Here is a 16,628-nt window from a genome sequence, read left to right as displayed (position 1 = left end):
TGAACACACTAGTTTACACTTGTTAACATGTGCTGTGGGGACCCCGTGAGTGTCCAAAAAAGACACTTAATAAACACATTTAGAAAGCATGGCGTCTCATTAAATTTTACCCAGATGCAGCTCGGCAACTGCATACACAGACGATTTAACTGATTGCTGTAGTTAAGGACATCTGGCCATCAAATGTCAGTCAGACCTACGCCATGTCAACACATCTCATAGTCAAGGACATCTTAGCCTTACTATTACATTTGCTTCTATTACTATCTGTATCCAAGTTTTCAAATCCTACTGCAGTGTTACTTAACCTATGACCTGGGCCCCACTGCCCTGCACGTGTTGTAGGTAACCCTACTTTAAACACACCTGACTCAAATCAATGGCTCATTATCTGAATTTAATAGAACTTGGCAAGCAGTGAAGTTCATCTGCATCATGTGCAGTGGAGTTGGTAGGAACCATAACATGCAGGGCAGTGGGCCCCGAGGACCAGAATTATGGGACACTGTCCTACTCAACAGCATCTAAAACATGCCACTTAGCTGTCCAAAATGCAGACTCATTTGCTAAATCTGTCTCTAAGAACCAGGATGTATAAGAAAGATTTGAATAGATAAATGTATATGTAAAAAACAAACACTAGGTAAGTGTGGGACTATATATCGTATGCAACTACCTGTTCAGAAAGGCTGTCATCCTCAGGGCCATCGTTGGTCTGCTGAGAGCCTGAACGAGGCCATGGAAGACTGGAAGTCAATTCTGTTGGTTCCATGTTTGCACTGGTCAATGGCTGGAACATTTAAGAAAGACTTGGTACACAAACATGGACAACAAATTGCTTCTTTCAAGCCTAATATTTGAAAGAATACAATAAAAACATGAAGTCAAATAATCATGCTGAAGTCCTAATGTACATTAAAATACACATCACAGAAATAATCCAAAGCATCCACATTGTTCAGGTATTACAACTGGTTTTGGTGTTTAACACCCCTCAGACATGAGTCATGGGGACCCAACACACACCCTCAGTTACATGTCCTTCTGGGGACTGACTTTGCTCCAGCTCTGAACACACTAGTTTACACTTGTTAACATGTGCTGTGGGGACCCCGTGAGTGTCCAAAAAAGACACTTAATAAACACATTTAGAAAGCATGGCGATGCATTAAATTTTACCCAGATGCAGCTCGGCAACTGCATACACAGACGATTTAACTGATTGCTGTAGTTAAGGACATCTGGCCATCAAATGTCAGTCAGACCTACGCCATGTCAACACATCTCATAGTCAAGGACATCTTAGCCTTACTATTACATTTGCTTCTATTACTATCTGTATCCAAGTTTTCAAATCCTACTGCAGTGTTACTTAACCCATGACCTGGGCCCCACTGCCCTGCACGTGTTGTAGGTAACCCTACTTTAAACACACCTGACTCAAATCAATGGCTCATTATCTGAATTTAATAGAACTTGGCAAACAGTGAAGTTCATCTGCATCATGTGCAGTGGAGTTGGTAGGAACCAAAACATACAGGGCAGTGGGCCCCGAGGACAAGAATTAAGGGACACTGTCCTACTCAACAGCATCTAAAACATGCCACTTAGCTGTCCAAAATGCAGACTCATTTGCTAAATCTGTCTCTAAGAACCAGGATGTAAAAGAAAGATTTGAATAGAAAAATATATATGTAAAACAAAAACTAGGTAAGTGTGGGACTATGTATTGTATGCAATTACCTGTTCGAAAGGTCTGTTATCCTCAGGGCCATCGTTGGTCTGCTGAGAGCCTGAACGAGGCCATGGAAGACTGGAAGTCAATTCTGTTGGTTCCATGTTTGCACTGGTCAATGGCTGGAACATTTAAGAAAGACTTGGTACACAAACATGGACAACAAATTGCTTCTTTCAAGCCTAATATTTGAAAGAATACAATAAAAACATGAAGTCAAATAATCATGCTGAAGTCCTAATGTACATTAAAATACACATCACAGAAATAATCCAAAGCATCCACATTGTTCAGGTATTACAACTGGTTTTGGTGTTTAACACCCCTCAGACATGAGTCATGGGGACCCAACACACACCCTCAGTTACATGTCCTTCTGGGGACTGACTTTGCTCCAGCTCTGAACACACTAGTTTACACTTGTTAACATGTGCTGTGGGGACCCCGTGAGTGTCCATTCAATTCAATTCAACTTTATTTATATAGCCTCAAATCCCGGCAATGCCATCTCAAGACACTTTACAGACAGAGGGGAAAACATAATGAAAGCCAATTCATAACAACCTATATAAGGAAACCAACAGATTGAGTTGAGTCCAACTCAATCTCCCATCCTGAGCAAGCACACAGGCGACAGTGGGAAGGAAAAAACTCCCTTTTAACAGGAAGGAAGCCTCCGGCAGAACCTGGTTCAAGGACAGGCAGCCATCTGCCTCTGCTGTGTGGGGGGAAGAGGACAGAAAGACAACAGACAACAGGAACTGCTACTCCCGGCCAGGGAGACCTGCTGAGACAGGAGACATACATGTTAATGATGCTACACTGTTATTGGGGGTAAAAGAGAGAGATAAAGAGAAAGAAGCTCAGTGTATCAGGAAATGTCCCTCAGCAGTCTAAACCTATAGCAGCATAACTAAGGGATGCTAACCATCCCTAGTTATAGGACTTATCAAAAAGATAAGTCTTCAGCCTAGTCTTAAAGGTGGGGAGGGTGTCTGTTTCCCTAACACTAACTGGGAGCTTATTCCATAAGAGAGGGGCCTGATAACCAAAGGCTCTGCCTCCTGCTCGGCTCTTTGAGACTCTAGGAACCACAAGTAAGCCTGCAGTCTGCGAACGAAGTACTCTGCCTGGTATATAAGGAACTATGAGGTCTTTGATATATAGTGGTGCCTGGTTGTGGAGGGCTTTATATGTAAGGAGAAGGATTTTAAATTCTATTCTAGATTCAACAGGCAGCCAGTGAAGAGAGGCTAAAACTGGAGAAATATGATCTCTCCTGCTGGTTCTGGTCAGGACTCTGGCTGCAGAATTCTGGATCAGCGGAAGGCTTTTCAGGGCATATTTAGGACAGCCCAGTAATAGAGAGTTACAGTAATCTAGTCTCGAAGTAACAAAAGTGTGAACCAGTTTTTCTGCATCACTCTGAGACAGAATGTCCCTAATTTTGGCTATATTGCGTAAATGAAAGAAGGCTGTTTTAGTAACCTGCTTAATATGTAGCCAAAGGACAGGTCAGGGTCAAATATTACTCCAAGGTTTCTCACTGTAGCACTGGAATCTAAAGTAATGCCATCCAGGTTCATTACAAAACTGGAAAATTTAGCTCAGAGTTTTTCAGATCCAACGAGAATTACTTCAGTCTTATCTGAGTTCAAAAGGAGAAAATTTCTAGACATCCAAGTCTTTATGTCTATGAGAAAATTTTGTAGCCTATTGGGCTGATTTGTTTCATCTGGTTTAAAGGATAAGTATATCTGAATATCATCTGCATTACAATGAAATTTTATTACATGCTGTCTAATAATTTTGCCAAAATGGAGCATATATAGCGTGAAGAGTACTGGTCCAAGTACAGAACCTTGAGGAACTCCATGACTTACTGTAGTTTGTGAGGAGGACTTGTCATTTACATGAACAAACGTGAACAAACTGAAGTCTATTAGATAAATATGATTTAAACCAGCTTAATGCTGTACCTGTAATTCCAACCACCTGTTCTAGTCTCTGTAACAGAATGTTATGATCGACTGTATCAAATGCAGCACTAAGATCAAGCAAGATAAGTACGGACACAAGTCCTTTGTCTGAGGCCATAAGAAGGTCATTAGTAACTTTCACCAATGCTGTCTCAGTGCTATGATGAGCTCTAAATTCTGACTGAAACTCTTAAAATAAATTATTTCTGCTCAGGTGGGCATGTAGCTGAGCGGAAACTATTTTCTCCAGAATTTTGGACATAAACGGGAGGTTAGATATAGGTCTATAATTTGCTATCACCTCTGGATCCAGAGATTGCTTTTTAAGTAAAGGCTTGATTACAGCAGTTTTAAATGATTGTGGTACATATCCTGTCACTAAAGACATATTGATAAGATTTAGTAGTGATGTATTAATTAAAGGGAAAATGTCCTTAAAGAGGCTCGTTGGGAGAGGGTCTAAGATACAGGTGGATGGTTTAGATAAAGCTATTATTTTAGTTAATTCAGAGGGTTGGATAGGACAGAAACTATTTAGACACAAGTCAGATCCTGGTTCTAAGGATGCTTTGGAGACCACAACAGACTCAACATTATAAGTAGAAGGAAGAATATTGTGAATTTGATCTCTAATAGTATCAATTTTATTCCTGAAAAAATACATGAAATCATCACAGCTAAGTGAGAAAGGAATACATGGCTCCTCAGCGCTCCGGCTCCTAGTAAGCCTAGCTACAGTGCTGAAAAGAAACCGAGGGTTGTTTTTGTTTTCCTCTATCAATGATGAATAATAAGCTGTTCTTGCCATACGTAAGGCTTTTTTGTATACGATTAAACTTTCTTTCCAGGTTAAGCGAGACTCATCTAGTCCTGATGAACGCCATCTGTTTTCCAAATGCCTTGATGCCTGTTTTAGAGCTCGAAGCTGGGAATTAAACCAGGGAGCCTTCATAATCTTACCTAATTTCTTCTTCTTTAGGGGAGCAACATTATCCAAGATTGTACGCATTGAAGCTATTATAGTATCAGCATGTTGATCAATCTGAGCAGGAGTAAGGCTTAAAGGGGGACTCTCAGTCATGCTAACACATGGTAGAGGTGAAAAAATTGATTCAATTGATTGTTTAAATTTTGTAATATTGTCTGATAAACATCTACTATAGTAGAATTTATTTTTGGTCAGTGAGTAATCAAATAAAGTGAATTCAAAGGTTAATAAGAAGTGATCAGGCAAGACAGGGTTTTGAGGAAATACTTTGAGCATGGACATTTTGTGAAAACCCAATTGAGTTTAGAATAAAGCTAAAGGAAATGATTAAACTATCATTTTCATCGTCAACATGAATATTAAAATCACCTAGTACAATGACTTTATCAGTACTCAGCACTAACTCAGACAAGAGATCAGAGAATTCGGTCAGAAACTCGGAGTAAGGTCCAGGTGAGCGATGCTAAAAGGAGCGGTTTCTCTGAATTCCATTTTGGATGAGATAAATTTAATGTCAGGAATTCAAAGGATTTATAGTTAGTTTTGTGCTTAGGATTAATTAAAAATTCTGACTGAAAAATAGCTGCAACACCTCCTCCTCTGCCTGTAGTTCTAGGAATGTGAAAGTTTAAATAGTTAGCTGGCGTAGCTTCATTAATACTAACATAATCCTCTTGCTGTCACCAGGTTTCCGTAAGACAGAATAAATCAATGTGGTGATCACCTATCAAGTCATTGACTAATATAGACTTATTTGGGAGGGATCTGATATTCAGTCGGCCACACTTTATCGTCTTATTTTCTGATTTTATTAGATCTATTGTTTTTATTTTTATGAGGTTTTCACGATTAACCCCAGAAGTGTTTTTGTGTTGTTTAATTCTTACTGCTGGGAAGTTGTATAAGGTCGGAATGGGGTTTTGGGTGAGCGGCGGCAGGTGGGAAGCTGCAGAAAAGTGTGTAGGACTACAATTCTGCCTCCTGGTCCCAACCCTGAGTTGTCAATTTAGCTGACTAATGAAAGAGTCCATATTGCTAGATAAGAGAGCGGCTCCATCCAACATGGGATGGATGCCATCTCTCCTAATAAGACCAGGCTTTCCCCAAAAAGCGCTCCAATTATCTATAAAACCCACGTTGTTATCGGGACACCACCTAGACAACCAGCGGTTGAAAGATGACATGCGGCTAAACATGTCATTGCTGATTAAATTTGGCAAGGGACCAGAGAAAACTACGGAGTCCGACATGCTCTTGGCAAAGTTACACACCGAAGCAACATTAATTTTAGTGACCTCCGATTGGCGTAACCGGGTGTCGTTACCGCCGACGTTAATTACAATCTTACGGTATTTACGTTTAGCCTTAGTCAGCAGTTTCAAATACGATTCAACGTCGCCCGCTCTGGCCCCAGGAATGCATCTGACTATGGTCCCCGGTGTCTCTAGAGCCACGTTTCTGACTATGGAACTACCTATTATCAGGGTTTCTGCCTCAGCGGGTGTGTCGCCGAGCGGGGAAAATCTGTTAGAAACGTGAACAGGTCGGTGGTGGCCAGTGGGTTTTGGTTTGGGGCTACGCTTCCGCCTGACCGTCGTCCAGCCCGCCTCGGCTCCCGGCTGCGCGGGAACTGCTGAAGGACCACTAGGTGGGCTAGCTGCCCTGGCTGGTAGCGCCGCACTGGCTAATGGGGGCTTGCTGACTAACTGCTTTCCTAACTGAGTGCGGAGCTGGGCTTCTAACTCGCAGAGCCTCGCCTCCAAAGCTGCCAAGCTGCTACACTTAATACACCTACCATTATCACTAAAGGAGGCGGAGGAGTAGCTAAACATCAGACACACCGAGCAAGAAAAGGCAGGGGACCGGGGTGTGGGAAGAGAGCTAGCAGCCATGCTAAAACCGAGTGCTTGAGCTGTTTAAGTCAAGTAAACAGAAAGCCAAAGATCCCGAAAATAAATGCAATATATAGAAGAGTGGTTTGGGAAGGTATTGTGCGCTGAAGTGAGTGGTTGGTTAACAATAGATAGAAGTTAGAAAGAAGTTAAAGGAGCCAACGGCTCGTAGCAATCCGCTGTGACACTCGCTAGGCAAACAGGAAATGACAATATGTTACCGCAACGTCCGCAATGTCCACAAAAGACACTTAATAAACACATTTAGAAACCATGGCGTTGCATTAAATTTTACCCAGATGCAGCTCGGCAACTGCATACACAGAACATTTAACTGATTGCTACAGTTAAGGACATCTGGCCATCAAATGTCAGTCAGACCTACGCCATGTCAACACATCTCATAGTTAAGGACATCTTAGCCTTACTATTACATTTGCTTCTATTACTATCTGTATCCAAGTTTTCAAATCCTACTGCAGTGTTACTTAACCTATGACCTGGGCCCCACTGCCCTGCACGTGTTGTAGGTAACCCTACTTTAAACACACCTGACTCAAATCAATGGCTCATTATCCGAATTTAATAGAACTTGGCAAGCAGTGAAGTTCATCTGCATCATGTGCAGTGGAGTTGGTAGGAACCAAAACATGCAGGGCAGTGGGCTCCGAGGACAAGAATTATGGGACACTGTCCTACTCAACAGCATCTAAAACATGCCACTTAGCTGTCCAAAATGCAGACTCATTTGCTAAATCTGTCTCTAAGAACCAGGATGTAAAAGAAAGATTTGAATAGAAAAATATATATGTAAAACAAAAACTAGGTAGGTGTGGGACTATATATTGTATGCAATTACCTGTTCGAAAGGTCTGTTATCCTCAGGGCCATCGTTGGTCTGCTGAGAGCCTGAACGAGGTGATGGAAGACTGGAAGTCAATTCTGTTGGTTCCATGTTTGCACTGGTCAATGGCTGGAACATTTAAGAAAGGGTTGTTGGTACACATGACCGGTTCTTTGCTTGTCACTGAAAAGTCTACATGAACCGCAAATTTTAAGGAAGCTCCTTTGTCTCCTGTCTTACATTACAGGATGAATTTATAAATCCAGGTCTGCTTGACCTCAGTCGACACAACGGCAATGATCAGACACACCTGGATTAATCAGGTCTAATATTACAGTATTAGTTGTAAAATTGAGGCTCTGTGATATACCAAGACAGTAGACTAGTGCCGAACAAAAGTTTAAAAAAAACAAAAGAAAAAAAAAACGTCAACAACAGTGTGAACATATACAAATAAATACCCAACATGCTTAGAAGATTTGGCAACTGAGGCAATGAGATTCTGGCTTCTTAGGCTAAAGTGCAGCGTGAAAGCCTCCAATAATCACACAGCCTACAGACTCGTCTGTTTGTCAAGAAACGCAGGGGGGGGCGGGCTGCTATAATTGCACAAGTGAAGGACCTCTACTTTCTCCTTAACGAGATGTCACATATTATTAATAATAATAATAATAATAATACTTCAGGAATTGTATGTTGGAGTGGTTTTGAAACCATGACTTTTTCATACTGTGGTATACCTTGAAGCCTGTAGCCAGCCTATTCTTAACTGATAATGAGCATACAATATGATTCCCATGTTCTTTTATGGATTTTGGAAAAATGTCACTTATGGGGACATCGTCATACCAGTAATCCATGCCTGCTGCTACCTACATGTGTGATTTAAGCCTTAAGATAATAAACCAAATCATAAATCCCAAATTATTTTGGATGGAATTTTCCCTACCTACAATGAAATTCATGTTTAACCACACAACACTGCCAAATTTAAAAGCAACAAATGGATATATCCAAAATCTGTGACACAAGCTAGCTACCTAGCTAGCTGAGCTGCACATTCTCAAAGAAATCACAACAGACAGACAGCAATGCTATGTTGTCAATGCATAACTTAAATAATAAAATCTTAATACTTACGGACATGTTCTTTAGTAGTCACAGCTTTAAACTCCGGTCTCATTTCCTCATCAACTGCCCTTCGAAAAATTGTGAGAAATTAAGCTACTGCTAAATAGTTGCTACTTCCTGCTTTTCAAAAATAAAAGCCGGCGAAAGGAAGTAAAGATTAGAACAAAAGATATCAAATCAAATTTGATTTGATTTGATTTGAGAACAAAATATAGTGTGTTTTTGTTAATTTTTTGGCGTATTCTATCTATTTTAAATGGATAGTATGGAATACAGTTACAGTTCTTTGTAAAATCAGATTTAAATGTTGGTGTTTCTATTCAACTGAATTCATTAAATAAAAATAACATCAAAATCTACATCTCAAAGCTACAGCAGTTAACATTTTAAAAAAAGATGTTTTCTTTACATATTTTTTTAAAAAAATCTACCATTGTTTTAACAGCATAATTTTAGACAGATATCCCGTTGAATTTCCAGGTTTCCTCCCTCTTTTGGATTCTACTGCCATGCAAGGGCTCAATTTTAGCTACACCACTGGGGTAACACTATTTTAAATAGTATCAATTATTGACATATTTTATTTGATTTTTTTGTATTTGTTAGTAGTGTCAGTGAAATATAAGTAAAAATTTAAAACAAAAAAAGGTCCCCTGGGGACCGGAAGCCCTACAAGAACTCATGGTCAAATTGGACCTTAACTCTACCTGGTAAAATTTTCCTGACAAGAACTCATGGTCAAATTGGACCTTAACTCTACCTGGTAAAATTTTCATGTTCTGTGACAAAGCTGCCTTGTCACTGACACCCACACCCCCAACCACCTACCTGACTGTGTTCCGGGTCGTCAGGCCCAGCAAATCTCTCGCAGTCCCACGTAGCTGCTTTAGTTCAGTCATGCCACCTGTCAGGTAGCAGACTAATAGGGATGCACACCTATTGGTTTTGCTACAAATACTGGGAGCACTACTGGGGTGTCATCTTCATCTTCTGGGGGGTTGGTGAAAACTGGGTTAAGAGGTTTACCTGTGTTTTATGGCTGGAGTATGCCGCAATGCGGCAAAGACGTCATCGTCCCGTGACTAACGGATTTTCAGATTAATACACCGTAGTATTATGTTTTTCTATGTTCATCTGTGGAAATATGTATGGGGTTACGTTCATGAACTTTGTTGATATGGTTTCTTTGGGTGGTTGATATATTATTGGGAAATTTGGGGGAAAATCTCTTTTATTTGTAGTAATGGGAAGTTCATGGGAAGGGGCGGGGCATTGTGTTTTTAAGACGCTCATGCAGAGCTCATGCATCTATCCATCCATCTTTCCATTAGTCTATCCATCCATATATCCATCTATCGATCACCCCATTTATTCATTCATCTATCTATCTATCCATCCATCTATCCATATATCTATCTTTCCATCTATTCAGCCATCCATCTTTCCATCCATCTATCCATCCATCTGTCCATCTATCTTTCCATCCATCTATCCATCCATCTACTCATCCATCTATCCATCCATCTATCTTTCCATCCATTTATCATCTATCCATCACCCCATTTATTCATCCATCTATCATCTATCCATCCATCTATCCATTTATCTATCTTTCCATCCATTCAGCCATCCATCTATCATCCATCTATCATCCATCTATCCATCCATCCATCCACCTTTCCATCCATTTATCTATCCATCTGTCCATCTATTTATCCATCTATCCATTTATCTATCTATATTTCCATCTATTCAGTCATCCATCTATCATCCATCTATCCATCCATCCATCTAAATTTTCATCCATCAATTGATCCATCTATCCATCCATCTGTCCATCCATCTATCCATCTGTCTGTCCATTTATCTTTCCATCCATCTATCTATCTATCCATTCATCTATCTATCTTTCCATCCATCAGTCTATCCATCTATCCATCCATCTATCCATTTATCTATCTTTCCATCTATTCAGCCATACATCTTTCCATCCATCTATCCATCCATCTACTCATCCATCTATCCACCCATCTATCTTTCCATCCATTTATCATCTATCCATCACCCCATTCATTCATCCATCTATCCATCCATCTATCAATCTATCCATCCATCTATCCATTTGTCTATCTTTCCATCTATTCAGCCATCCATCTATCATCCATCTATCCATCCATCCATCCATCCATCCATCCATTTATCTATCCATCTGTCCATCCATTTATCCATCTATCCATTTATCTATCTATATTTCTATATATTCAGTCATCCATCTATCCATCCATTTATCTATCCATCTGTCCATCCATTTATCCATCTATCCATTTATCTATCTATATTTCTATATATTCAGTCATCCATCTATCCATCCATCCATCTAAATTTTCATCCATCAATCGATCCATCTTTCCATCCATCTACCTATCTTTCCATCCATCTATCATCCATCTGTCCATCTATCTTTCCATCCATATGTCCATCCATCTGTCCATCCATCTATCCATCCATCTGTCCATCAATATATCCATCTATCTGTCCATCAATCTATCCATCCATCTGTCCATCCATCTATCCATCCATCTATCTGTCCATCCATCTATCCATCCACCTATCCATTTATCGATCTATCTTTCATCTATTCCGCCATCCAGCTATCATCCATTTATCCATCCATCCATCTATCTTGCCATCCATCTATCCATCCGTTCATCAGTTTAGCCAGCATGTGCATCTGGTGTTCATTGTTATATTTTTAATATAAAAGAGCGCATCAGTTCAGCGGACGTGTGAATCTGAGGGGTATGAAAGGAGCAACAGCTGGACAGACACGTTTCATGCTGGTGTCTGAACTTCCCAGTGCTGCAGCGGATCTGATTTTTTCATTGACATCATATTCTGGTGTAGAAACCTGACGACGCAGCCAGTGTTGACACATATCACGCAGCTACACTCAATTCAGAATTTACATTGCTGCTGCGTGCAACTGTTTGGTCCAATGGCATGCGGCAGTGCTGTGGAGTTCAGATAAAAGCATGCAACAACTCCAAAAACGTTTCACACTTTTGTCGTTTCTTTCCCACTTTTTTTTTTTTTTTTTTTTACTAGCAAAGCAGTGCTGCTGGTGCTGCGTGGAGCAGAAACTGCGCTGCGCTTCTAAATAGTTTTATCCTCCGCAATACAGCTGCATATATATTTATATATAGCCTATATAAATAGATATTTTTTATTTTCTTTGTACAGATCAAGAACTGTCCGTTATATCAGCTGATGTGCTGATGACTCAGCTGCCATGTAAAATCACTCCAATCCCGCAGATCTGGCGACACAAATATTACATTAGAAATGTTTCATTCATCATGTTTCAACACATGAGTTTTTTCAGTGCTCTCAGGTAAAACTCTCAAGACAGAGGCATGAGCTAAAACTTTGCACTGGAGGGGGTGGAATGGTTCCTCATGACAGCGCTAAATGGGGCCTTTACATGAAAAACGGGATTAGTGATATGTGGGGGGACTGCAGGCTGACAAAAATTCTCGTAGCTCTGGGCCTTTTAGTGTTAAAAAGAACTGTCTTCTCCTGAACATCTCCAAGACCAAGAAGGTTGTGGTTGATTGCAGGAGATCTGCATCACACAGAAAGCCAGTGTGTATTGATGGAGAGAAAATAGACTGTGAAGACCTACAGGTACCTGGGGGTGTTTCAGGACCAGAGGTTGGAATAGTTAGCCAATACAGACACAACATGCAGGAAGGGACAGAGTCACCTTATCTTCTTCTGATGGCTCAGGTCCTCTGATGTCTGCAGTGACCTGCTGCAGATGTTCTATAACACAGTCATCAAAAGTGTGATGGTTTACGCTGGTGTCTGCTGGAGGAGCAGCATTACAAACAAGGACTGCAAAGGACTGGACAAACTGGTCAGAAAAGCTAGTTCTGTCCTTAGTAGAAGTCTGGACCCTATCAGAACTGTGGTGGAGCAACGATAGCTATTCTTCTGGAAGGACAGAGAGACTGGTCTCATTTTGATGCAGGACTGAAAGGTTCAGCAAGTCCTTTATTCCAGCAGCCATTAAACTGTTTAATGTTAATCTTTAATTTTATCTATTTATCATTGTAACAAATTTTTGTGAAAAAGGGAACTGTTGGAACAACCTGAATCCCCACCCCTTATCTCCTTCCTGGGAATGAATAAAGCATCTCTCTCTCCCCATAAATTATATATATATATATATATATATATATATATATATATATATATATATATATATATATATATATATATATATATATATAGATAGATAGATAGATAGATAGATAGATAGATAGATAGATAGATAGATAGATAGATAGATAGATAGATAGATAGATAGATAGATAGATAGATAGATAGATAGATAGATAGATAGATAGATAGATAGATAGATAGAGCATGTGTATATGTGTTGTCTGTCCTAAAACTGCAGTGTGGAATATGACCTTATAAAAAAAATTGCACAAATGCTCACCCCTGTTATGTTTTTATGCAGTCTGCACGAGTTTCAAAACCTGTTAATGAATTAAATCTCTAATAAATTTACACTATGAACCCCATTTTTGCCTTTTGTTAAATTTTCATGAAAGTTCAGTGAACAGACAATTATCTAAGTGAAAATTCAAATGTTTAAGTACTGAATTACAGAAGTCCATCTTTATAGATAAATGTCCACTCATAGTTTGAGTTCGAAATTGTCTTTTAAATTGAAATAATCTTTTAAAACTGATCATTTCATGCTATGGTCACAATCCATATCTGTGGGGACCAGGAAGAAGGCGGTGCCTAACCATATTTGGAAAAGTGTGTGAATTTACAATCAGGTGCTATACCACATATGACCTTCGAGGGGGCGCTCTCAGTACACACACCTTAACACAAAAAGACAGATAAACATTACTTATGGGCCAATGCCTGAAACTTTGCCAGCACCTTCATTTTACCTTTTAGAGTCATTTAAAGTGGAGTTCCTTCTGGGGACCAGCTTTTTGGTCCCCACAAGGACATTGGTCCCCATTACGTGACTGTGTAAACAGATTGATGTCCCCATACCGTAACAAAAACCAGAACACACACACACACACACACACACACACACACACACACACACACACACACAGTGTTCTATTCACACCTGATCAATCAGGGGGACATGGAGACGCACGACGACCTCCTGACTAAATGAGGCGGGGCCAGCTGGGGGCGGGGCCGGCTGGGGGCGGGGCCGGCTGGGGGCGGGGCCGGCTGGGTCAGGCCGCAGGGGGTTTAATCATCAATCAGCCTCCGACTAACTTCTGTCCAGGTCTCTGACAGGGAGATGGATGTGGCGGCGTCTCCAGGAGGCCGTATCTCTCAGTAATCTGCTTGTTAGCATTCACTGATAGCAACATGATCCACGTCGCTTTATCTGCCGCCATCACAGATCGCTTCGCTGTTTATGGCGAGGGTCAACAGTCCATCACTCCAGCCGCAACGCTGCGAGGTGCCATGACTGGACAACACACATCGGCGCAGCGTGAGTGTCTCCCACGGGGCCCGCCGTGTCAGCGGCTCCATCACAACCAGCAGACGGATGGACACCAGCCACGTCTTCCTGCTACTATCTACCTGCTGTCCTCACTGCAGCACCTCCACCTCAGCTGCATCCCAAACGTCTTCTTGGCTTTATTCCAGCCATAGAGGATCATTATTTTCCTGCTTTTCTCATCACTTGTTGATCTTTGGCTGCTCCTGATTGGACATTACCGTCAGTTTAAGCTCTCTGATTGGTGGAAAGTCTGACAGGAAGTGTCTTCATCATCATGTCCAGGTGAAAATAGAGGTCTCTTAGCAACATGGTAGTGATGGTGATGAAGATGTGATAAATAATGGTGGATTTACCATCTAGAGTCTCTGAATAAACACTACATGTTGTGTCTGGATTGTAAACCTCCTGGACGGATAGAAACCCTGGAAAACCTCCGTAGACCAGCTGGAGGGTCACATGACCAATAATAATAATTTATCCCCCCCGGTATGGAAACACCTCGGAGAGTCTTCCTCGGAGAGTCTGCCTGAACTCTAACGGCAGCAGACCAGCTGCTTTCCTCCTCCAACGGACTTGCTGATCAGACAACAACCACCAACAGCTTTTACCGCTCAGGAGTCCCCATGGCGGCGGCGAGTGCCAGCCAGTCCGCCATCCTTCGCTGGACTCGCGGCTCTGCTGAATCCTCTGAAAAGCTCGGAGTGAAGCTGAGACGTCAGACAGGACCGCTGACGCTGCAGAGGGACGACTTTTAGAGGAAGAAGCCTTTAATACGGAGCTTCTCATCAAGGTGCAGCATGAAAAGCCGAATCCGGGCCAGGTTTCCGCTGCATCCCAGCGCCCCCCCCCTCTGGAAACTATCAGACGTAGATAAACTGAGGACAGAAGCGGACCAGGAGCTCCGACCGATGCAGCCCTAACCTGTTTCATCAGCCCCCCCCGAGCCGACACGACCAGAACCACAGAACCCAGTTCCTCCACTGAGCAGGTCTGCTCTGGAGTCGTCCTCCCATCTGTGTTGGCGTCACGCCGCCGCCGAAGCGTCACGGCGCCGCAGCTTCTCTGCCTGCACAGCTCTACCGCCATCGGTCCTCTGCGATCGTTCCTGCAACTCGCAACGAATGCAAAGTGTGGGAGGTACTCACGCTCACACGCGTCTCCCTTCTGGTGGAATCCGGCTTTGCAGATACATTTCCCAATGGGCACCAGCCACTCCCCCTCAACGCTGCAGTGCATCTTGGGAGAGTTGTCGGCTTCCTCCTCGGCGTCGTCCACGCACATCCCCCCCACTTCCACCAGCGAGGAGAACTCTGAGCCCGTCACCGTGTCGGGGAAGGTGGCCAGGTTCTCGATGATAGACCAGCACTTCTTGTAGTAGACCTTGACGGAGACCAGGGCGATGCAGGCCCCGACGTCCTGGAAGGCCAGGTAGAAGCCGCGCCTGGACAGCGGTCCGATCACGCGCACCTCAGTGTTCAGCTTCATCTTCCTCTCGCCCAGGTCGCCCTGGGTGAAGCTCTCGTCTGCAGCGATTGTGTCGATTTTCACGTACTGGTTCTCCCTCAAGCCCCGGCCCACCTCGGAGTCCGTCTCCTGGTAGAAGAGGTTGAACGTCTCCTTGCAGGAGCCCACCACGCCGGGCAGACTGTTGCAGTCCCTCAGCGTGAACTTCAGCTCCACAAAGATTCTCTGGGCGTCCCGCTTCTCTATCCAGTTGGTCCGAAGCCAGTTGTTCTGGTTGGGCTCCATGACCTGGCACACCTGGTAGGTGCGGATGGGGGTGTAGTTCTCATCCAGGCCGCTGATCTCTTCCCACTGAAAGGAGACACACCGGTAAGACACGCGTCCACACGTTCCTACGCAGCAGCAGACACAGGAGGCGGTTCTGGATCGTTCTGAACCTTCTCGCTGCTGAAGCGTTTAGATGCAGAGCCGCCTCTTTGTCTGCTTCTGCAGCAGAGCTTTGTCCGGCCGCCATGTGTCCTCTGAAGGCTGCGACCCCCCATCACAGGCAGGAAACCAGCAGTCTAACTGGGAAATGTGGATCTGCATGCAGGCGGTGAGGACTTACCCCGTTGGGAGGGTAGGAGATCCACTCCAGTTCTGTCTGGTGTGCTTTGGAGTCCAGTAGAATCACTGGTGACAGAAAACCAAGAGGCAGGTGGTTAAATCTCACAGGGCCTGGTGGGCCACGCCGCGGCTCATACACCCCGACCCACTTCCTTTTTTATGAGCAGCAGCTAAAGTAGAAAACACACAAACATGACATCCTCACCTCCACGAGACAACTTTCTATCCGGAGACAAATCACGAAGGAAAAGTCTGGAAACACACATGTGGAGAGGGAGCTTCTCACGCGCGAACATTCAGCTCATACAAAGCAGGATTCTGTCCTTTTCAACACGCGCAGCCAAGAAGAAGCGCACCGCACCGCACCGCGCCACCGCACCGCACCGCGCCACCGCACCGGCGGCACCGCGCCACCGCACCGCACCGCACCGG

At 42.9% G+C, this 16,628-nt stretch overlaps 1 protein-coding gene across 1 annotated transcript in view; it reads right to left on the bottom strand.

Moving 5' to 3' along the window:
• epha7 (eph receptor A7) overlaps positions 1-16,628 on the bottom strand; it is a 110,366-nt gene that overhangs the window by 92,711 nt on the left and 1,027 nt on the right. Inside the window, exons 2-3 of the mRNA XM_079255875.1 lie at positions 16,198-16,262; positions 15,272-15,941 (exon numbers count right to left, since the gene is read on the bottom strand). Of these exons, the coding sequence (XP_079112001.1) occupies positions 15,272-15,941; positions 16,198-16,262 (735 nt within the window). The remainder of the gene's footprint in view (positions 1-15,271; positions 15,942-16,197; positions 16,263-16,628) is intronic.

Source organism: Telmatherina bonti, assembly GCF_933228915.1.
Source record: "Telmatherina bonti genome assembly, chromosome: 16".
In the NCBI taxonomy this organism is placed as follows: domain Eukaryota; kingdom Metazoa; phylum Chordata; class Actinopteri; order Atheriniformes; family Telmatherinidae; genus Telmatherina; species Telmatherina bonti.
Note: the sequence above shows the minus strand (reverse complement) of the source record. Positions and strands in the feature narration are given on the sequence as shown.